The sequence below is a fragment of the Mytilus trossulus genome, chromosome 1, assembly GCF_036588685.1.
Source record: "Mytilus trossulus isolate FHL-02 chromosome 1, PNRI_Mtr1.1.1.hap1, whole genome shotgun sequence".
Classification (NCBI taxonomy): Eukaryota; Metazoa; Mollusca; class Bivalvia; order Mytilida; family Mytilidae; genus Mytilus; species Mytilus trossulus.
Window position 1 is genome coordinate 91,134,274 of NC_086373.1, and position 24,729 is coordinate 91,159,002.

The 24,729-nt window shown below is 33.4% G+C and overlaps 1 protein-coding gene across 5 annotated transcripts in view; it reads right to left on the reverse strand.

The window, feature by feature from the left end:
- Positions 1 to 833: 833 nt before the first annotated feature.
- The window catches only part of LOC134690429 (uncharacterized), a 28,122-nt gene continuing 4,226 nt past the window's right edge, over positions 834 to 24,729 (reverse strand). The window contains exons 1-4 of one of the 5 annotated variants that reach the window (XM_063550400.1): positions 23,855 to 23,950; positions 21,024 to 21,083; positions 14,997 to 15,055; positions 834 to 11,808 (exon numbers count right to left, since the gene is read on the reverse strand). In XM_063550400.1, coding sequence (XP_063406470.1) covers positions 2,742 to 11,297 — 8,556 coding nt within the window. In that variant the 5' untranslated portion in view covers positions 11,298 to 11,808; positions 14,997 to 15,055; positions 21,024 to 21,083; positions 23,855 to 23,950 and the 3' untranslated portion in view covers positions 834 to 2,741. Of the gene's footprint in view, positions 11,809 to 14,996; positions 15,056 to 21,023; positions 21,084 to 23,776; positions 23,968 to 24,729 lie in introns of those variants that run through there. The other 4 variants (XM_063550415.1, XM_063550408.1, XM_063550422.1 and 1 more) reach the window with 4 other exon arrangements.

Genomic DNA, 24,729 nt, shown 5'->3' on the forward strand with positions numbered 1-24,729 from the left:
TAAAAAGCATCATATAAACTCAGGTTAGACATATGCTGTCAGAAAGACATTTTATATTCCTTACAATTTGTTATGCACAAAATATATTTGACCTTTTGCTTATAATTGAAAAACAGACCAAAACCGAAAAATAATACAGTGACATATGAAACATAAAAATGAGATGAAGGTCAGATGATAAATGCTAGAAACATTACAACAATTAATTTTCATACATCAAATATAGTTTACCTACTGCTTATAGTACATGTACTTTAAAAACAGACCAAATACAAAAACTTGAACGACCAATGAACCATAAAAATGAGGTCAAGGTCAGCTGAATCCTGCCCGACTGACATATACCCTTTATAGTTATTCCCACACCACATATACTTCATTTGAAAAACGGACCTATAATCACGAACTTAATCCTTGATCACTGATCCATAAAATGAGGTTGAGGTCAAGTGAATCCTGTATGATGGACATGCAGACGTTTCAAGGATACTTTTATATGACTATTTTTTTATCTCACAATAAGAGAAAAATTCATAAGACAAAAAATTTTTTTTTTTCAAAAGTCGTTGAATCATACAAAAATGAGGTCAAGGACATCGTACTTATAACGACGGATTTTTCAGTAAACTTATATAGATATAAAACTGCACATTGCTTATTTGCTAGAAACAAAGAAATGTTGTTGTTAACGTTAAAACATTAATAATGTTAATATACACAACGGACATTAGTATTATATTGATCGTTTGTGTTCTATGGTTTGGTCTCTGTTTCTGAATGCGCTAGTCAACTTAATTAGTCAATATCTGGCGTTCATCAAACAAGACATGATGTGTTAGTTATTTTCATAATTTATTACAAAAAACAAAAGCAATTAATAACTGATCATAATTATGACACCCAGGCACTTATATGCTGAAATTCAAGGTTTATTTAAATCAACCCTCTTCTTATAAATCATTATAATACTCTTTTAATTTTTTATTTTATATTTGAAATCAACATATGTACGACAAACTATCAGATATTAAGCTTTTCTGATCGTTTGAAAATTGACCTAAATTAAATGTTTGATGTTTAGGTTCAAGTTAAACAAAATCTTTAATTGAAATTGGAATTTAAAAACAAAACACGTCGTCTCTAGGCCAAATGTTCTTGATTGTTTTTAAATGTTTTATCGACCTTTTAAGTAACAAATGCATTCCTTGCGTTTTATTAATCGTGGACACATATTTTTAAGATTGCTGTAACTTATTTCTTTCATTCAACTGTTCGTGGTACAATTATAAAAATGTTAAAATTGTCAAATACAAAATTCACAGGTAGGAACAACCAAATTTCCGCACAAAAACTCCTGAATAAAAAATATCTATTAGCTAACTACACTGAATTTTGTGATAACAATTTTATTGTTCATACGAATTTTCAATATTAGTTTATTTACCCTAGAACTCTTAAACATTCAATGTTTATCGTATTTTTCATTATATTATCCACGTGAGAAAAACATCAAATAAAATAGTAAACAATCATGGTATTATGTAGGAAATGTTTTGAACACAATTTAATCATACGAAAAGCATCAGACAGAAATCAAAATTAAGATGGAAAAAGCAATTCAAAACGATAGCGACAGACAAGAAGTCAAATAAAAAACAAAAAGGAAAAGTTTAAGACAAATATAAAATAGAAAAATCGGAAAAAATATTTAGGACAAAAAGCAAATTCGAACATGAAATAGAATCCACTCAATTACCCACTTCTTCAAAGTGATTTCAAGTAACCGGTGTTTTTAAAAAAACCCAGAAATTTCCCAATTACCAAATGTGGTAAAATTTAGTTGCATCAGACTCCTATCCGTAAAACCCTCAAAATGATTGAGCAAGTATATGGTGACATTCCCCATGAATTCGTTTCACAAAATAAAAAAAATCAAATAGTCTTTCAATATTTACTTAAATTGACAATATCGCAGCTTTATGTCTGTACTTTGCAGTTTTAAACAGCAGGGAGTATTTCCGAACAGTTTTGACTAAATCAGACAGGTGGGAAAAGACTGAAGTCAAAGTCACACAATGTACTTAAAAATAAATAATAATAATATAATAATATTTGGGTTTTTTTCCAAAATCGGAAGATCTGCTGCATGTGTTCTGTGTTGCAAATTCAATTTCAAATTCATTTTGGTTTATATTGTTGTCTTTGAAATGCCGAAATTTACGCAAAAGACATTCCCTTAAGATTTGCATATTTTGTTTCAAAATTGTCTTTAATATGATAAACTTGTTTAAAAAGACTTTGTAATTTATTTCGTCCAACGTTAGAATTCAAAATTCCAAAACGTTCAAGATACTTTTCGCTTTTAACCCGGCAGTTAGAGAAAAATGAATACAGGGGAAATTCGCCATGCCTCTTATGCAAACTTATACCTTCCCACGAATTTCGAAAATGACAATATAAAGCATTTTACCACACTGCGTAAATAGCAATTTTTCGGGATGAATATCTTTGCGCTAAAAACAAACCTCATAAAGACACAAAATCATGAATGTAAATTTCACAGAAGACACTTTCTACAACAGTGCCCAAAAAATACCAGATGTCACATTTTATATAGAACTCTGGTTACAATAATTATGTCATAACTCTCCTCTGCTGTTGAAATACGTTTACTGATTTTGATCTCTGAAAATACCACACAGACAGAGTTTGCACAATAACAGTTAATACACAAATTAGTATCATCCTCCATACCCACCATGTATATTACGAAGGTGAGCATAACAATCCCCACTAGAACTAAAATGTGCTAGACATACCCAGCAAAAATGTCTACGACACTTGGTACATTCCATATGGTCGCATCCAAATGACCTTTCAATTGGTAAACCGCAGCCGGGACAAAGTTTACGATTTTTGGGATCTTTTCTTAGCCATATTGCTATTCCAGAAGTATCCTCCTTTAATTCTTTCATATTGTCACATGATAGACCATCATGGGACTGGGCGTGGCAAGCTGTACAAATCCTCACCCCGCACTCACCACAACTGAATTCATTGATCATTTTTGTCACGCGATAAACACTAGGACATTCTGGCGAAGTACAATATTTATATTTCTTTGAATTTCTTGCAATATAAGAACTAGTGGCTCGATTGACTACGTTGTTAATTGTCATTCCTGATTGCAATGATAATTTTGTAATGTCTTTCCATGACCATAATTCACCACAACTCTCTTTGCAGCATTCCAAGGGAAAGTCACTGTTTCCAACTGCTGATTCAAGTTGTGGAACAATGCAAGTCTTACAGAAAGGGTGACCGCAAGATTCTAAACGGTACATTTCCCCATCTTCTATTTCCATGAAGCAGATAGCACATTGGTGTTCTTCGTTCTCAATGTGCTCACAGTTTTGCATTTCTCTCAAATGATCAATCACACCATTTATTTCGACCACTGTCTTTTCAACAGCTTCAGACGTGCCGTTTATATCTATACTATGATGACGTAAATTAATCTGTAAACGGTTAAGACCTCTGATATCACGTTTCATTTTTCCTAGATCTATACCAAATCGTAAAAACATTTCTTTTATAACACCGAATGGCTTACCTGCACCTTTCAGAGATAAATTTCGGTTAATGCCTTGACTCAATTTATACAAGTACTCTTTTAAAAATGTAAACGTGTCGTTTTGCTGCTCCTTTTCGCCGTAAATCGATATTTCAAGTATGCGATAATCGTCTATTATCAACGAGCTTGTCCGTGACATGATATTCCGTATTTCATTCTTCCCGGCTCTCGTGAAAAGTTCCTGTATATTTGGAAAGTCTTGTTTTGTCATTCTTTTGCCCTGAACAATTTTGTCAAGTTTTCGTCTGACCCTTCGTAATGTGTCAACATGATCGCAATTCATATCAAGTTTACAGTTTCCGTTTCTTAATATTTTATGGCGAATTTCGATCCCTTCTTGTTGATTCAAAGTAGTAATAGCTTTAAATAGTACGTCGTTACATTTTTCAAATATGGCTCTGTACACAAGAATTGAGGCTTGAAGCGTTATAGATGTATTTATAATTTCCTCATTTGGTCTAAAATTTTCCTGCACATACGCACTTGCATTTTGTCCTTCTTCTATCTTTGAAAAAGAGGCAAAGGCAAGAAAGGTGAAATCTTGATCTTTGGGTGGTTTTACAAAAAGATCATATTTTCCTTCCTTAACATGCATTTGTAGATGGGCACGGAGTCGTTGTTGGATTAAGTCTAGTTCTGCTCTTGACGTCTGGACTCTCTCGCGAATGAATGAAACTGCAACAATATGATCATCATCAATATCAAAGTTCGTAACAATGCTATGTCTCAATACCGCTTCATTCACAAATCTGTTTAAATTGTTGATAAATATCTGACTTCCTCCTCTTTTACTGTGATTAAGTTTTGCTTTGGTTCCTCCTATCATCAATGCTCTGCAGTCTTGGAGTATATGATAAGCAATTCTTTGTTCGCTGAATTCTACAAAGGCAGACCCTTTAGATTTACGACGACACCATTCGAATTTCACACGAAAACGATGTTCATTTTGGAGTCTTGCATTTCTAGTTGGTAGAGCACGAATCTCTTCTTCTTTTGTTTCTTCTACTGCATATTCAGCTTCTGCAGTAGTCGTAAAGGTAATTTTTCCCCAATTTCTCTTGTTCTTGGTAAAATAAAACTTCTCAATGTATTCAATGTGGCCATATAACTCAAACTCATTTCTTATATCTTCTTCAGTAAGCCACTGCGTGTTGAGAGGATCACCGACTATTATGACTGTTTTAAACTCGTCTGGCATGAGAACATCTGCTACATTACAACCGGCTGATATAACGATACGAGTTCCTTGATTTGAAGAACTCAAATACTGTTCACTTTTTTCATTCTGGAATTTTCTTCTCAATGCGTTCAATGCGTTGTCGACGTGCTGAATCAATACTGGCGTTACATATTTTGTAGAATACAGACAAATTTCGCCCGTTTTACCATCTGTATCAAGTATTACAAAACTTCCATCCGCAATCTCCTTAAGCTGTGTCTCGAAGTCCTTTAGTTTTGCATAGCGAGGTCCAACAAAATCTCTGAAAGTTTGTTCTCCCATTCCGTACGCACCAAGACACATTACCTTTTGTTTTTCAACTCGTTCCATATCAAACGGTTTCAGCCAACCTTCCTCTAATCCTTCCTCAATCCACTCAACTGGTACTGGTGTAGCATTGACACCATAGTCTCGATTTATATGTAAAACTTGTTCAATGACTAACCATTCTGGCTTCAGTCCCAGAGAAGGCAAGGATGAAGATGGAAATAGACAAACATCGTGTGCTTTATGTATGACATGATAACCAGCTCGCTCGTGTCCTAAATAGTGACATATATTGTGCTTGAAAGTTTTGAAAATCATTTTTTGTAACATGAGGTCGACTTTTTCTGGATCACTTAACTTAAATTCCAACTTGATTTGTAATTCCTTGCGAAGAATTGAAAGCACTTCGGTAGCAGTTTCTCTCACGGCTTTTATTGTTTTCCCATTTACATAGTTCTTTGCACACCATTTACCCTTAGAATTCTCCGGTTGGATATGCCATTCTCTATATGCATTTAACATTGTCATGACATCGCCACCTAAATGAGAAAATCTAATTTTCATTTTATCCGCATTTGTTTTCTCTTCTAGATTACCAGATCGGTAAAAGAGCGACCCTCCAGAGCCACAACAAGCCGTCAAGATTAGAGCTTCGATACCAACATGACATTCAATTGCATCGTGTATAAATGCTCCAAATATAGGATCAAAAGGTAACTTTGCAATCCATTTTCCAACGTCTGTCAGTATCCCATCTGCTACTGCACCAATTGACACAAGCGTTTCCATAGCATTTGTCAGTTGATCCCTTGGAGGTGATTCTACGAAATCAAATGAAATAGGATCAACACCCAATTCCATTAGCTTTAGAATTGCCTGTCCTAAATTAACACGTAATATTTCTGGAGTAGAACATACATTCATTTCTTTATATTCGCTCTCTGAATAAAGCCTAAAACATTTTCCAGGAGCGGTTCTTCCAGCTCTACCACTTCTTTGATTTGCAGAGCTTTGTGTCACCAATGTAACAACCAATGAACTTATGTTCTTTTTAGGATCAAATTGCATTTCCTTTATTCGACCGGAATCTACAACGTACTTGATTCCTGGTATCGTAATGGAAGTTTCAGCACTGTTAGTGGCAAATACAATTTTTCGTTTTCCATGTGGTGCAGGGGTAAACACTCGTTGTTGTTCGTTTGCTTGTAATTTTCCATGTAAAGGAAGGCATATAAAATCATGATAGTTTCGAAGTTTTTCTTCAAATTGTTTGCAACTTTTTTCTACTTCTAATGGAGACGTTAGGAAAACTAATATATCTCCTTTGTCTTCTCTTAGGTGGACATCGATAGCTTTCTCTAATGTCCTTTTTTCATAATTATCATCAAATGCTTCTTCTGACCACTCCACGTCGACAGGAAAAGTTCTACCGGAAACAGACAATACCGGACATTCACCGAAAAAACGAACAAAAACATCTGGGTCGATGGTAGCAGATGTTACTACAACACGCAAGTCTGGCCTAGACGGCAGACATTTCTTTATCATTCCTAGTAAAAGATCAGTGAATATGCTTCTTTCATGAGCTTCATCGATAATTATGCAAGAAAACAATGTTAGATTGGGATCTCTCAGGCATTCATTTAGAAGTACATGGTCTGTGACGTATAGGATTTTGGTATCTTTTGATTTTTTGGAGTTCATACCGACTTGATATCCTACCAAGTTACCTACGTTTGAAGACATCTCCTTTGCCACTCTAGTTGCCAGACTAATTGCAGCTACTTTTCTGGGTTGGGTGCAAATAATAATTCCTTCTGAATACAAGCCTGTTTGATAAAGATACTGAACGACTTGTGTACTTTTTCCTGATCCTGTCTCACCTAAAATAACGGATGTTTGATCTTTATTAATCGTTGTACAAATTCCTGTTCTGCATGCATATATGGGAAGTGCAGCGGCAAATCTGTTACACTCAGATTTAAAACAGGTTTCGAGCTCCAACAATTCCTGTTCATCAAAGGAAGAGTTTTGAAGTTTTTCTAACTTGCAGAGGAATGACTTTATAAAAAATAGAAATTCAGATTTTTGACTTTCCATTTCTTTCTTTTTTGAAGTTAATGTTTCCTTCTCTTTCTTCTTTTTATTAAAGTTGTCTATTGATTGAAATTTGGGTTTCTTATCCGTAAACTTGCCTAAACATTCTGTCAATTCTTTAAGTTGTGTATCGTGATTGTCAATATATTGTTTTGCAACGTCTGCGTGTTGGCTTGCCATATCCGATAGCCTTTTGTTTCGCAACTTTTGTTGAATCTCCTGTTTTCTTTTCTGATCGATATGACATTTAATGTTGGTTCCAGTCAGTGTGTTACTCTTCTCGAGTAAAACCATAGCTTTCCTTGAAGAATTTGTGCTGGGGAATTCCACAGACAGAAAAATAACATTTTGCAATTCTTCCGTACTCTTGATGCTAAATTCGAATTTCCTTTGAAGTCGAAAATTCAAAAAATGTTCTAAATTCGATTCTCTCTTTGAAAGGTTATAGATTTCGATTTCTATACATTGTGGTTTGCATTTGTTATTGCCTTGACCTAGGGCAATCACTTTCTTTTCTGCCACAGCATTAACCGAAGGGTATTGATTCTTAATTTTATTTTTGTCAGCGAGTTTAACAGTCAAGGGCGTGTTAAGTGTAGTTTCACTATGTGCCTCACTTATATCCATGTTTTGTTTAACTTTTATTTCATCAGATGGACATTTCGTGTGTAAGGTTGCTCCTGTGTCAACATGTCCGGATTTCGACTTTGCCTCAGTCAGGTTCATGGAATTTTTAATTCCAACATTATTTTCATTATCTGTTTTTTCTTTTAATTGTTTTCCTCTTTTGGTTGTGACAGTTTGATTAATGGATATACATTTTTGTTTTTGCACATTTGTTGTGCTTGACTTTTCGAAAATCTGAGTTTTGATTTTAGGTTCTATTTTGGTATTCTTTTGGACGCTTTGTTCGTCAACTAAATCGTAAAACATATCACACTTTCCACCATTAGATGTTTTTATGTTTGCATGATTACCGCTTGCTGCGCTTTCGAAATTGGTATCGGTTCTCTGTTTGTCAATTTTGATAGCAGTTGATTTTGTTGCTGACAAGGGTTTCGTTTGATTCCGACTCTGATCTGTTGGCTTTTTCTGCTTTTCTGGTGTTGTTCCCCTAGTGACATATTTTTCACAACTATTTTTGCGTGATGCTTCTGTTTTCACCTTTCTCTGCATTTTGTTTGTTGTACTTTTTTCTTCGTAAACATAACACATAACCATAGTCTTGCACTTACGGTTACTCAAATGCAATATTTCAGTGACTTTTCTGCTCGATGTTTTACTTGGAAATTTGACAATAAGATTTATACTATTTTGTTTCTTAATAATGTCTTCAATAGTAAATTCAACCGGAATTCCTATTCTATCTTCTAAAAACCTTTGATAGTCAAACTTATCACAATTGAAAATTTCAAGAATTAATTTTTGGGGCTTCCTAACATTTTCAGTAGTTGTTTCTTTCTTTATTGGTTCGTCCTTTTCAGAATTCTTTTTCTTTTCATTTTTTTTAACTATATTTACACTTTCTGAAGTGATAGTAACTGTAGATGCAGGCTCCTTCTGAACAGTCGATTCTGCTGTTGATGGCTTTGTTTTCAGTCTTTTATACTCCAGACAGCTACCTTTTGGTTTTTGTACAACAGACGTTTGTACAGTACTGTCATGATCACAAGACGCAATAACATTCTTCCGTTCATCGGTAGATATTTTAAATTCAGATACGTGTTTAGACACCTGACCACTTGACATGTTCGTTAAGTCCTCAACCCATAACTTCTGATTGGATACATCATATGGTTTCGAATTCGATAAACTATTGCATTCATGATTTTGATAGATTATACCATCAATGTTCACTCGAAAACCTTTTTCACTTATATTAGATGATCTTGATATCTCTTGACACCCGACAGAAGGTGTTTCAATACAACTGCTGGCATCATGTTTAGGTTTTGCGACGTTCTCAGTTGTCAAATAGCGATTTGTTTTATTCACCACTTCTTTACACGGTTGTAGTACAGTTCGGTGTATTTCATCTCTCATGGAAAATGGTTTTTGTCTAGTTTTACAGGAAATTTGATCCAGTGGGCTGATATTAGTTTGAGTGTCTTGAGCGGAAATATTCTTTTTAGGTTGTTGATCCTGTTTAGATTTATTTACGGATTCGTTTCGCAGATCAAATTTCTCCATTTGCTTTTTCATTTCTATGTCAACAGACATTGCATTCAAGTGTGGTTTTGTATAAGCTTTATTCAAGCTTGACTGTTCCTTGACACGAGGGCCAGCATGAACATCACTTTCCGCAGTCAAAACCTCTTCAATTGACTTTTGCTTTCTACATGCACTATTCAACATGCCAGATACATCGCTTTGTTGGTCATTGCCTTTAAATGGTGTTATTTCTTGCTTAACCTGTGAGCTTTTACTTTCACTTTCAGAACTGGCTACAATACTTAGATAGTTCGTTTTGGTAGTATTAGATTGTTGTGCCAACGTGTTTTGCTTTGGATTTTTAGAACTTTCTTCTTTAAAAATTTTGTGTTCTGGTTCTTTCATTTCAATGGTGCTGCTTATTTCGAAACCATTTTTGTATAATGCATTTTCAGTAGATATTTCCCTTTCTATTAAATTGTCTTTGACGCTTTTTACCATTTTATCCGCACCGCTTTTTATATTTCCTCTACCTAAAGTAACTGCACCATGTTCATTTAAATCTAATTCTTCTTTTAAAGTGCTATGACCAGTATCCCTCTCATGATCAAAATCAAGCTGTGAATGTTCAGTAGGCGGCTGAATGTTAGCATTAAGATCACTAGTAGCAACAACGTCCCTTATGGCGAGTTTAGAAAATTCTAAATCCATTACTTCATTACAAGTCTTGCCTAGTGACATTTGCGATCTTTTTTCAAGACGATCTGTGGTAGTAGAATCACGCATGTTTACTTTCGGTTTAACACAATATTCTTCCTTTTGAGATATTTTTCTGCCATTAATCATTCCAACTCCAACTTCTCTCGTGTTTACTCCTGACATATCAACAATTGTTTCTTGATACTGAACAGCATTGTTTTCGATACAACTATTAGCGTCACATGAAGTCTTTGTAACATCCTCTACTTCTGTCGTTTCAAAACGACAATCTAACTTTTTAAACATATCTACGCATGTGTTAAGTTTTATTTCAGTCTCCAATGAATGATCATCCTGTGAGCTGATACAACTATTGGTGTCTTGGGCGGAAATGTAATGACTTGAATGTTCAACATTGGTTGTAGTGAAATCGTCTTCTTCCGTTTTCAGTTGGCTGACGAGTTCATTTTGTGAATACATCTTCCTGACGTGTTTGTTCCTTTCTGTATTATCGGATTTTATATTCAAATCAGATATTTCATTAGCTTTCTTCACATTTGATTGCTTCCTTCCATAAGATAAATCCATGTCATTTTTCAACCTTCCAATGCCTGCAATAATTTCTTTCTCTTTGCATGTACTAGTCCGTTCATCAGATACATTCTGTTTTGAAGTGGAATACCAGAGTTGATCATAGAATGTGTTAGGTAAATTGTCATTGCTAGAGAACACTTCATGTTCTCCTCTGCAGTTCAACCTTGATTCTAATTCAACATTTTCCTTCGATCTAGAAGATTTTAAGTTCAAAGGATATTTCATTCCTGTTTCTTCAGTTTCTTTCAACAGCTTGACATTTGTTGAACTTGTAACTTTATCATTATTCACAAGTGGAACATTCTTTAAAGGGATTTCGTCACCACGATCTGTTTCTGTTGGTAAATGATACGTCACCTCATTCGGTCTTTCTGTCAATTTATGAGTTTTTCTTTCTGTCTGAAATGTCCAGTTGATGTCATTTGATATTCTACTACCAGTTGATATATATGACTTTGTTTCCCCTGGTATTTCGTCTATTTGGTTTTCTTGGGGAACTGATCTTTTGAAACGATCATGAAAACTTTCGACATTCGTTTTCGTAGACGTTGATGCATTTAACAGTTTAACAAATTTATCGCGCTCTTTGTTATCAACTGCATCTTTTATAGTTGTTAATTGTTTTTGGTGTGTCATTTTGGGACGAAGTAAGTATTGACTCTGAATGCCTAAGATCTTCTATGTTAGTTTTGTCATTTTCAAATGCTCCATATCCCATGTCATAACTATTATCCACATTACTTGAAACATAATTTGTGCGTCCAGATGCAGTGCTTTTACCATTTTTTAGTGTATCTTCATTGGAGTTTTCTTTAATGAGAATTTGAGACCAATCGAGATCATATAAATCAGACGTACCGGTACGGGATGTAGTTTTGGGTGAATCTGCAACTTTTAAAGTGTGATCTAGGGATATCCCATGAACATCATTATCACCCGGGACGCAAGACACCCTACGTGCATTAATTAAAGCCTCCTCTGAAGTATTTCTTGACCTCCTGTAGTACTGTGTTGTGATTGGAGGAGTACAAGGGTCGTTATATCGAGTGTCATCAATTTCTTGTGTTGCATTTTCCTCACCCTTTATGTGCTTCACGATTCTTCTGAAGAAATTCATGGAGTCGTCTTTTCAATCAATGTCTTCTTCCTAAAAAAATAATTATAATGTTTGTCATGTTATTTTTACTTTATACAGTTTCTATCTATCGATTAAAGTTTTTAAAATGTTGAGGCCCAAAATATATAGTAAATATTGTCTTTTAAGAACTAACTTCTTGACCAACGATTTCACTAATATCATTATTGACTTGCTATTTAAAGATTCTCTAGCCATTATCGTTAAAAAAGTAAGAAATTTTCATTCCTGGGCAACGACTCTTCTATTTTATTTTATTTTATTTTTTAATCGAGCGTCAATGAACGGTCTTTCGTAGGCGATGTGCGCGTCTGATGTACAAAATACCAATCCTCATATCTATGATATACTATAGCGATTTCGGCCAAGTTCACTTATTTTAAAGGCAGTAGTTGAGTTATAAAAAGGAAAAAACTCCTATAAGGGGTCAACTGATGATTTCAGCAATAGTCTTTTAAAAAGTAAAAGGTAAATCAAAGAGCTGAAAGCTCAGAGGAAAAATGACGCCTCTGTCTCTAATATTGGGATATTTTTTTATGTAAGTCTTGATTTTCACATACCATAATTAGTTTAACATGTCTCGTAAGCATATAATGTATATTCGCATATGTGTGTGTGTGAAGCGAAGATGACAACTGGCTGTTTTTTTTAAGACAAATGAATAGGTCAAGACTACATTTGAAGATATTTCTTGCTATTGCGCAATACTGTGCAATTAAAAATAGTTGCTATTGCACAATACTGTGCAATTGAAGATTTCTTGCTATTGCGCAATACTGTGCAATTGAGGATTTCTTGCTATTGTTGAATACTGTGCAATTAAAAATTTCTTGCTATTAATAATTTTGGATCCTGATTTGGACCAACTTGAAAACTGGGACCATAATAAAAAATCTAAGTACATTTTTAGATTCAGCATATCAAAGAAGCCTAATAAATCAATTTTTGTTAAAATCAAACTTAGTTTAATTTTGGACCCTTTGGACTTTAAGGTTGACCAATTTGAAAACGGGACCAAAAATTAAGTATCTGCATACACAGTTAGATTTGGCATATGATGAACCCCAATAATTCAATTTCGCCGCGATATACCATTTTTGTGCAAATGCGGCGTAAAGCAACCAAAAATAAATCAATCAATTATTCAATATTTGATGAAATCAAACAAAGTTTAATTTTGGACCCCGATTTGGACCAACTTGAAAACTGGGCCAATAATAAATAATCTAAGTACATTTTTAGATTCAGCATATCAAAGAACCCAAGGATTCTAGTTTTGTTAAAATCAACCTAAAGTTTAATTCTGGACCTTAATGTAGACCAATTTGGAAACTGGACAAAAAAATAAGAATCTACATACTAGTACTCAGTTAGATTCGGCATATCAAAGAATCCCAATTATACAACTTTTGATGAAATCAAACAAAGTTTAATTTTGGACCCTTTGGGCCCCTTTTTCCTAAACTGTTGGGATTAAAACTCCCAAAATCAATCCCAACCTTCCTTTTATGGTAATAATCCTTGTGTTTATATTTCATAGATTTCTATTTACTTAAACTAAAGTTAGAGTGCGAAAACCAAATGTCTTCGGACGACGACGACGACGACGACGCCAACGTGATACCAATATACGACTAAAGATTTTTCAATTTTTGCGGTCGTATAAAAAGAAGGAAGGAAGGGAATGTCCAAAAATATTAACTTTCACATTTTTGAGGGTTCATGTACATTTTTTATATATTTATTTTCCTCAACTAAATGTGTATTTTTAATCATATATATGAAGTATTGGACATTTTTTATGCATTTTTTTAACCAGTTCGGCATTTTACAGAATTGTTGGTTTAATGCTGTTTAAACTTTCCTAAAAAAAAACACTTAAATTTTCTAACTATTTGGCATGAAAGCTTGATTTATTGAAAGGGACTAATAGTTTTCCATTTTATTTCTAAGGGCTTCGTTGTTTACCTTTATACACAACAACATATAAACTATGTACTTGGTAAAAGTTATTAATTAATTGAATAGAAAATATTATAACAAATAAAATTGGAGTCCGCATTGACTTCAAATAGGTGCCGATTTAACCAGGTGCCGACTTGAATTGTACATTTCAAATCCTCTGCGATCGTTTGCGGTATTTTTTTTAGAAAACCTGTTTCCAATCATCAAACAGAAGTAGAAACTGCTTGAAAATGATTCTAGAACGCTTCATGATTTTTAAAATAAGTTTAGTTCACTTGAAAAAACAATTTTGAAACTTGCGATGTTTAAACAGGAAGTTTAAAAAGCACATGTCAAAGAAGAAATTAACCGGTGAGAGTCGAAATCCGTACATGAAAGATATCACAATAACACGACTTTGAAAGTAAACAGTTCCATCCTTAATGTTTGATGGGTCTTAAGCTTATACAAACCATATAAGTCGGTATGAAACACCAAAACGAAATGAACAATAACCGATTACGTTTTGTAGTTTACAAATTCTAAGCTGGTTTACGGTAGATACCAGTTTATTTTAATGCATTGAAAAGAAACGAGAAATTTGTAATAAAAGGTTTGGTTTTTATATTTATCAGTTTTAATTTGATATTAAATAGAAATAACTTATTTATATTGATGAGTTAAAATTATTAGTTTGAAAAATGATGAGAGCGCCCTCTACAATATCAATAACAAAGATGGCGGAATGTAAACAAACCACCTCGCCGCGATATTGAACTTGTTCTCTTATTTCTTGCTTATTGTACTCTATAGTCCGCACCTCCTCTGGAATTCCAATTTTGGAGAATAAAAAGCGAACTATACAAGCCTTTCTGTGGACAGGTCAACATTTGTGTTGTAAATAAAATAAAGTATGTAAACTGGTTACCGTCTGACTACAACACTTTGTTCGAGTGTAGCGGAATACAAGCAGATACCAGTTAGTTTGTAAAATAGGAAATATGAAACCGAGTGCGGTAGGCGGACGCAATAATCAACTCCCTGTTGGTCTGGTCAATGGTATTGGAACAATGCCGCTGACGCGTCATTTTCCAAAAACGCAAACGATTTGGGAAAATCTATTAATAGGACATTATCTTTAATAAGGAGTTGAATGACGATTATTTGCAAGTATGTGTTATCGATTTTTTAAACCACCTGACAGATCTTGTCTACCTGTAGTGGTGTGAAGATAAAAGACAAAACTTGAATTTTACCTCTATGTTCTGTTTTAGCCATATCAGCAATGATGGGTGAATCTTTTGGACCAGGTGAGCTAAAAAAAAAAGGATGAGGATGTTAAACCCAACCGCTTGTAATTCATTTTTTTCTGTGGGTCTACAGATTGAAGTTTCTCTCCGCTGTATGAAAAACATCTCTTAAAAGGGGAATTGCTAGTAGATAAACAAAATATATATGATTTATTTTGTCCAATCATTAATGGTAGTGAAAAGTGAAGTTCAAATTCGCTTTAAGCAATCAGTTTAGTTCAACTTGGTCAAACTAGGCAAAGAAACATTGCTGATGAATATTAATTAACTACAAGTAAACCGTTTGACTTCATGGTGATCTTCAATTTAGCCCCTGGGCTAAAGATGGGTTACGCATAAAACTATGCATGTTCAGCCATTAAGATGAAAGAATGTCAACATTGATAGTGAAACAAAGGTAAACCATTTGATTGACTCTGTCCAAAAAAAATCATGCTTATACAGGTAATCAAAGATCAGATTGCTCTGAGGGATACGATTGCCATCAAAAACCAATGGTGCATATATATATATTGTATATAAATGTAGTGATGGATATTATCGACATTGTTGTGGTGATGGATATTATTGACATTATTGTGATGACGGATTACTGTTGTCTGTAGATATTGAAGAAAGAAAATTCTACTCAATTGAGGTTGTACCAACGAGGACGGAAAAAGAATACAAGAAGAAGAAGGTTGCCATTGTTTTCATTGACACATGTATACATGTAGATTGATAACTTTATTTTCAAAACTAATTCAACTGCACGTGTAAAATTACGTAATCTGAAGTTGCAAAATACTCAATCCCGGATACAAGTGTATGAACAATGTACTCGTTGTGTTTTATTTTCGTACTATCAATTTCAAGTTTACTTTCCACAACAGTCACACCAGAGACTCAGAGTGAGAGAAGGTATTTCACTTCGTATCTTATTACCGATTTTCCTACAATTACTCTAGGAGGAACCCCATTCCTAACTCTTTTAAAAATACTTAATTTCCTTTGGGTCAGTGGTCATGACTCCTTTCGATATACACATTTCTCGGTTAAAATTGCGATCATATTTAATATAAAACAACGTTTATTTACAGAACGAGTTAATTTTTTGGGACATGTTTTGTTTTCAGAATTTACGGAAGTTAAACTCCACTTCAGTTCTTATATGACAGAAATAGATTTATCGGAATTCAGAGAACTCTCGCATGTTTATCAAAACTGGGGAATTCCCTCTGACGTGTTTCTGAAATTATAAAAACACTAAATATAAATTACTGCAGCGCCTAATTCTGATTTTCCGTGTTGTTAAAAACACGCATATAAGTCGAGAGAAATATCAAACATGAATATTATAAAAAGAAGATCATCTTACAGTTGTTTAAGTTCAATCCCTTTGTTTGTTTTGACCTTTTAAAGCAAGACAATCATAAGAATCTGAGATGTTCCTTAATGTTTAGAATAAAACGATTGACGTGAGGGCAATGCCCTGAGCCACTGGTATAAGTCTACAGATTGCTTGTAAGCAATCGTATCCCAAAAATTATGATTAACATTTGTTTACCTACAGTGTGAAATCAAACAAACCCGGAAAGATATAATTGCATGTGTTCCCCATCTACGGTCAAATTCACAGGTCACCTCGGTAATTAATCAAATGACGTCTAGACTAAATACAGAAGAAATACTGATACATATTATCGAGTCCATGCATCGTAAATTGCTTATCTTATAATTTGGACGTTTTAGTATATTTCAACTTTGTACTTGTTTTGCTTTCTAAATATTTCGATCTACTGACGAGTCTTGTGAAGACGAAACGCGCATCTGGCGTATTAAATTATAAGCCTGGTACCTTTAAAAACTAATTGAATTATGAGAATTTGAGTAAAATCGATGACAATGATTTTGACAGCCTTTTAACAAAACCAAAAACATATAATAGGAACTGGTATAGTAAACCTAAATATAGAAGATCTAAAAGGGAAATTATTGAAGGATTATTAGCATCATCAAACACTCTCTCAAAAAGAGATAATTTGTTGATATAAGAGAAAAAGAGGTATTCCCTTAACAGAGTGAACAAACACAATTCATATGTTGGTAATAATACTGAATCATTTACATTTTAAATAAATTGTTTTTCATCGACTATCGATAACAATGATTTGACGACCTCAGTCTATCAGAGGCCTTCTAGTGGGTATTAAAATAGAATACAAGAGTAAAGTTCATGCATGCCCATGAGAAGATAAAGAAAAATGTTCATTCATGTCCAGTGTTGAAAGTAGCACCGATATTGTCGACATCTCAAAGTAGACAATGTCGACACATTATTGTACAACTTTGTCGACATATTTTCAAACTCTTGTCTACATCGTTGACATTGACGATATCGTGAAGAAAATAATGTCGACACAATATTGTACAACTTTGTCGACATCGTTTCATACGCTTGTCTACATCGTTGACATTGACGATATCGCAAAGTAGACAATGACGACACAATATTGTACAACGATGTCGATATCTTTTCATACTGCTGCCTACATCGTTGACATTGACGATATCGTGAAGTAAACAATGACGACACAATATTGTACAACCTTGTCGATATCTTGTCATACTCCTGTCTACATCGTTGACATTGATGATATCGTGAAGTAGACAATGTCGAAACGATGTTGTACAAACTTGTCGATAACGTTTCATATTACTATCTACATCGTTGACATTGACGATATCGCAAAGTAGACAATGTCGAAACGATGTTGTACAAACTTGTCGATATCGTTTCATATTATTATCTACATCGTTGACATTGATAATATCGTGAAGTAGACAATGTCGAAACGATGTTGTATAAACTTGTCGATATCGTTTCATATTACTATCTACATCGTTGACATTGATGATATCGTGAAGTAGACAATGTCGACACGATGTTGTACAAACTTGTCGATATCGTTTCATATTACTATCTACATCATTGACATTGATGATATCGCAAAGTAGACAATGTCGACACGATGTTGTACAAACTTGTCGATATCGTTGCATATTCCTGTCTACATCGTTGACATTGACGACATCACGAAGTATACAATGTCAAACACGAAAGTGTACAACGTTGTCGATATCGTTTCATATTCTTGTTTACATTGTTAACATCGCCGATATTGCTACTCATTTCTCGTGTTTATGTTGTTAATTTTGAAAAAAAAGATTGGCATTGCCGACATTGAGAATAAGACAATGGTATAACAATATTTTACAACATAATCTAAAATGTAAACATCGCAAAGCTGACGATGAGGAGGAGGAATAAGATAAAGATTTGCAAACACTTAAAAACTGTAAAAAAAAATCTTCTTTATTGAGAACACTGTTACATGCGCAATATAAATACAGTATTGATAAACTAAAACCTTTTTGGTTTTAATACAAACAACTAAATGCTTTGACATATTATACATTTATTAGTTATGACATTATTCATGATGTGCTTTTATGAATAAATTACTTAAATCTGCAAAGGAAAAGGCACGAAAATGTCCGTACTCGGCCCCCCTATTTCCTCATTTTCTAAATTTTGTTTTGGAAAGCTACTTATCTCGTTAAAATAGTCCCTCAAGTTTGAAGTTTGTTTGATGAACTTCAAAACCATTAGTTTCTTAATATGGTTGAGGTGAGGGGGTAAAAGGGCACCAAAAACTTAAAAAGAAGGGAAAATTACGTTTTTTGGCCATTGTTTCTTAAAATTAAACAGCGTGCGCTTACGTTACCCGGATACAAAAAATACAAAAACAGTTCTCATGGCATTGAAATAAAAACAAATCCTGGGTCACGTTGGCGCAGGCACTAAAAAAAAATAAAAAATTGTTGTAAAATCACTTACAAAATGAATGATAATTACAATACTTGAATAACTACATAAAGTTAACCCCGTCAACTCATCCAGTTGTTAAAATTATTGGTTTTGAAATTAATATCGAAATAGTTTTGTATATAATAAGTTAATTTATCAATTCTATTAGGACGATGTGGACAGCAAGAAAACGATGAAAATAATGTCGTCACGATGTATGTTAACATCACGACGTTGGTGATGTGAACGATTCACACAGGAAAGGAGGACGATATAGACAATGTAGTCACAATGTTGTCAACATCACGTTGTCGGCGATGTAGACAATGTCGTAACGATGTTGTCAACATCGCAATGTCGGCGATATCAACGATGTAGACAGGGAGTAGGGACGATGAAGACGACGTCGTCACGATGTCGGCGATGTCAACGATGAAGACAGTAAAATGGGACGATGTAGAAGATGTCGTCATTATGTTGTCAACATCACGATATCGGCGATATTGACGATGAAGACAGGAAAGAGTGACGATGTAGACGATGTCGTCATGATGTTATCAACATCATGATGTCGTCGATATTAATGATGTGGACTGGAAAGGGGGACAGGGAAGAGGGATGATGTAGACGAGGTCGTCACGGTGTTGTCAACATCACGATGGCGGCAATGTCAACGATGAAGACAAGAAAGGGGGCCATGTAGACGATGGTGTTACGAAGTTGTCAACATCACGATGTCGGCGATATCAACGAATAAAACAGGAGAGGGTACAAGAAAGATGGACGATATCGTCACGATGTTGGCGATGTCAATGATGTAGTCAGGAAAGCGGGACGATGTAGACGATGTCGTCAAGATGTTATCAACATCACGATGTTGTCGATATCAATGATGAAGGCAGGAAAGGGGACAGGAAAGAGGGAGGTGTAGATGATATCGCCTCGATCTTGGCGATTTCAACGATATAGACAGTTAAGGGGTACGATGTAGACGATGTTGGCGATATAAACGATATAGATAGGAAAGAGGGACGATGTAGAAAATATTGTGAACATCACGATTTTGGCGATGCCAACGATGTAGACAAGAAAGGGGGACTATGTAGACAATGTCGTTACGATGTCATCGGTATAGACAGGAAAGGTGACGATATAGACAATGTTGATAGCAGGTATAAAATCATGGACGAAGTTGACAATATCGGCGATATCGTCACTACATCGTGCACTGGACATTCAAAATTAAAATACACACAAGGTTTAGTCCTCTGCTAGTGTTATTGTATTATTTGATTCAGGCGTTTATAATTTTAGGCGAGCACACAATTTAAATACCTCTATAACAAGTACGATATGATTATTGGGTGTTGCAAACGAACCTAGGCGCCCAGAGAAATGGTGCCGTCCGCACTGTAATGAAAATGATGATATGTGTTTAAGTTTTCAAAATTCCAAATTTTAAAAACTTACCCTTTAGTTAAGAAATGTGAGGTAATTAATAAGTTCCTCGAGCAATTGATTTTCTTTTATCAATAACACCAAGCAGAAATTAAGGCCTCCTCTTAAAGACTTTATAAAAAAAAGTCTTGTATGTACACCATAGTTTAGCTCGTTTTAAGTTTTGGTGAAAAATCTTCTTACATTAATGAATTTTTAGAAAATTATTATTTTAAACCTAGTAACTTCGGAAAAATTAATCATTGACGGCTATAAATTGTGTTCCTATCGAGTCATTTTTTTTATTAATTGGTTATACATCTATTCATGCTATAGCTATCAGTACGCGTATATTTGGATAATTACATTAGATGTGTGTTTCCTTGTAATACATTATTTTGATTGGCTAACAGCAATCTTACGTCATTTTGAAATTAACCTTCATTTGAAAATATATTGTAACGTCATTGATGATAACACACGTTTCCACAAAAAAGTGCCCTGGTTGATAAAATAAAAAACTTGATAGTAATCATGTTTCCATGATCATAGCGAAAAAATATTATTATTAGTATTGAATGCTTCTTTTATTAATTTCATAGGGTTGTAAAAGTGTTGACCGTGCACACAAAATTATTGGGTCAACGCTTTTACACCCTGTTGACAATTAAAACTACTATACATACCATAAATTCACATGTCTATACAAACTGTAGTGTCATTTAATAACACGCTTAAAGTTAAAGCTGAAACAAAAAATATATAAAATTTAAATGCATTTTAAGTTTCAGAATATCAAAAAAACTACTGGATTTTGCTATTCATTTTTTTTCCATATTCCTGAAGAAGGTGTTAAAATAAACTCTTGCCCTTATAATGGTGGGTTGAGGTCTCACAAAATATGTAAACCCCGCCGCATATTTGTGCCTGTCCAAAGTCAGGAGCCGCTGGCCTTTGTTAGTCTTGTATGTTTTTTAACTTTAGTTTATTTATAAATATGATTTGGAGTTTAGTATGACGTCCATTTTCACTAAACTAGTACACATTTTTATCTAGGGACCAGCTAAGGATCACCCACGGGTTCGGGATTTTCTCGCTGCGTTGAAGACCCATTGGTGCAGGGTCCCCGGTTATAATCTGCTCTTTGGTCGAGTTGTTGTCTCGTTGACATATTCCTCATTTCCATTCTCAATTAATTCTCAATTAATAAGTTGGGAGAGATTTTTTAGAAGACCCCCTTTACTTGTAAAATAATAGACACCTGCAAACAGTAGGTGATTAAACTGTGTAACTGAGTGGACCGTATACCAAATGAAAATCGGGTGTTAGTTTATTTTCCTGTCCTCTGCAAAATGGAAAGAAAAACACAGCAAAACTCAGGTAAGTTTTTGATTTGTGGAACATAAAACTACCTACAACTTTTAATTATTTAGGCCCTGCCATGCCTTCAAACTTTCCTAGATGCACCAGTTTGACTGAACTCAGAGAAGAGTTTGTGGCAATATTTTTCAATTCATTTTGGCGAACCTTAGTATAAAAGATAAAACTATTAAAAGGTATTCCTCCTCGTGCAACTGGCTTTGTCTCTTCGGACAGTCAAGGTTATTGACATGAGGGTCTGGAAATGGGTTTTCTATTTCATTTTAGGCAATTTTCTTCATTCCAGTTTTTGTCACTTATTCTCTAGTATTTATATCATAGCACGGCACATTATTTATTCTGTTAGAGCAAATCTGACATGGGGTAAAATTATTCAATTGATAGATATCTATCAGACCATAAATTTTCAGACGAATGGAACAACCCATTGTTGGGTTGCTGCCACTAAATTGGTAGTTTTCAGGAAATTTTGCATTTTTTTGTTATTATTTTGAATATTATTATAGGTAGATATAAACTGTAATTAGCAATAATGTTCAGCAAAGGAAGATCTACAAAAAAAGTTACATTACCAAAATTGTCAATTGACCCCTTTATGATTTTTTGCCATGTAAAGACAATTTTACACAAATTCATTTGATCAACAAAGTTTGCTTACATTTAAAAATCTCCTCTGAAAGACGGGTGAGCCATTCATATGGCAAGCCGTTTTGCTATTTATTCTTACTTCAACATATCTCATAAACTTTATAAGATATCTTATATAGTTTATAAGATATCTTATATAGTTTATAAGATATCTCATATAGTTTATAAGATATCTCATATAGTTTATAAGATATCTTATATAGTTTATAAGATATCTCATATAATTTATCAGATATCTTATATAATTGTCTTTATAAGATATCTTATAAACTATATAAGATAGCTTATAAACTTTATGAGATATCTTATAAACTATATAAGATATATTATAAATTATATAAGATATCTTATATAAAAATTGTTTATAAGATATCTCATATACTTTAGAAGATACCTTATATAATATATAAGATATCTCATAAAAATGAAATTATATAAGATATCTTATATATAATAGGAGATATCTTATATATCATAGGATATATCTTATTTAGTTTATAAGATATCTCCTATAATATATAAGATATCTTATATAGTTTATAAGATATCTTATATAGTTTATAAGATATCTTATATAGTTTATCAGATATCTTATATAATTGTCTTTATAAGCTATCTCATAAACTATATGAGATATCTTATAAACTAAATAAGATATCTCCTATGATATATAAGATATCTCCTATTATATATAAGATATCTTATATAATTTCATTTTTATGAGATATCTTATATATTATATAAGGTATCTTATATACTTTATAAGATATCTTCTAAAGTTTATAAGATATCTTATAAAGTATATAAGATATCTTATAAAGTATATAAGATATCTTATAAAGTATATAAAATATCTTATAAACTATAGAAGATATCTTATAAACTTTAGGAGATATCTTATAAACTTTAGGAGATATCTTATATAATATATGAGATATCTTATAAAAATGAAATTATATAAGATATCTTATATATTAAAGGAGATATCTTATATATTATAGGAAATATCTTGAAATTCGAATAAATAGTAAAACGGCTTGCCATAGATTCAGGCTCTTGAGAGCCTCTTGCTTTTATGCCTATTATTCTCTATTATGTAAACCCCATCCAGATAATCGTGCATATATCTCACGTGATCTTAATCACCACTAATCAATATGTTGAACATCTTAGTTTGAAATCTCCATGTCCTCTTATCATAATAATTATTTACAGTTATTTCCTTTTCTTTGTTTTTGTTTGATTAACGTTTGATCATGTTAATTGACTTCCTCTCTAGCTGTCTCGTGAGTTAGGAATAAAGATATGTGTGCCACAGTGTATTGCAACTGTATATTTGCACTTGCGTCCTTTGACCTTTTTATATAGGCATACTAGTATATCAAATATCATATTTATTTATGATGTAAACCTTTATATCTGACGAACTGAGTTATTTTCATTTTATCTCCCTGTTCCAATTGGCATTTTTAAAATTATGATATCTTACCGAAAACTTCGTCTAGACCTATCTCCTTGGTCAGTATTATTGTTATCAACAGCTGATTTCCCAGAAGTCAATTTCTACTTTCGGTATACCTTGTTTTTAAATTGAAAGATGACGTCACATGCATATGTTTCATACATACTATGGGACGCCAAAACAGTCTTGTGCATAAAATGCATTTCAAATAAACTCAGGTTTTGCAATAGGAAATGTTTATTTTTTTTTATTTTTTGTACTAAACACACTTTAAATTTAAATTGATTATGATAATCAATTGATGTTAAAAAATGCAATGGGTATTTTTGCTATTCCTTTGTACTCATTTAATCTCTCAGTGCGATTTTCCATCATTTTAATTACAATTTTTAACTAGCGTCGGTAATTCAGAATATTTTATCGATAAAACTGAGAAGGTATATGTCTAAGCATTATTACCCATTTTTCATGTACCTTGAAAACTCAAAATACTAGTAAATATAACCCACTGTTTATACAAAACATTCAAGTTCATGGGATATATAGTTCATTGTATTTGTTAATGTACTTCTATGTTAAAACTCAAGGCTACAGAAAATATCCATCAAATGATGTGTCATTGCCCTATGCACTACTTCAAGCTGCTATATGTTGACTCAAGAATGCCGCACTGAGATTTATATAAAAATAAGTGTGTCTTGTATTCACAATAGTTTGTAGGATCTAGACAAATAAAATCAAACTAGAATTAAAAAAAAGTTCTGCATGTAAAACAAAATCATCCAAATAAAAAAAAACATGATATGATATTCGAAAACTGCTGGAGAAAGTTTCTTGACTTGGGACAGAACTTCAAAAGATTTCAACCAATCGAAAACTGGTGATTCAGCATTTTTTTAAAA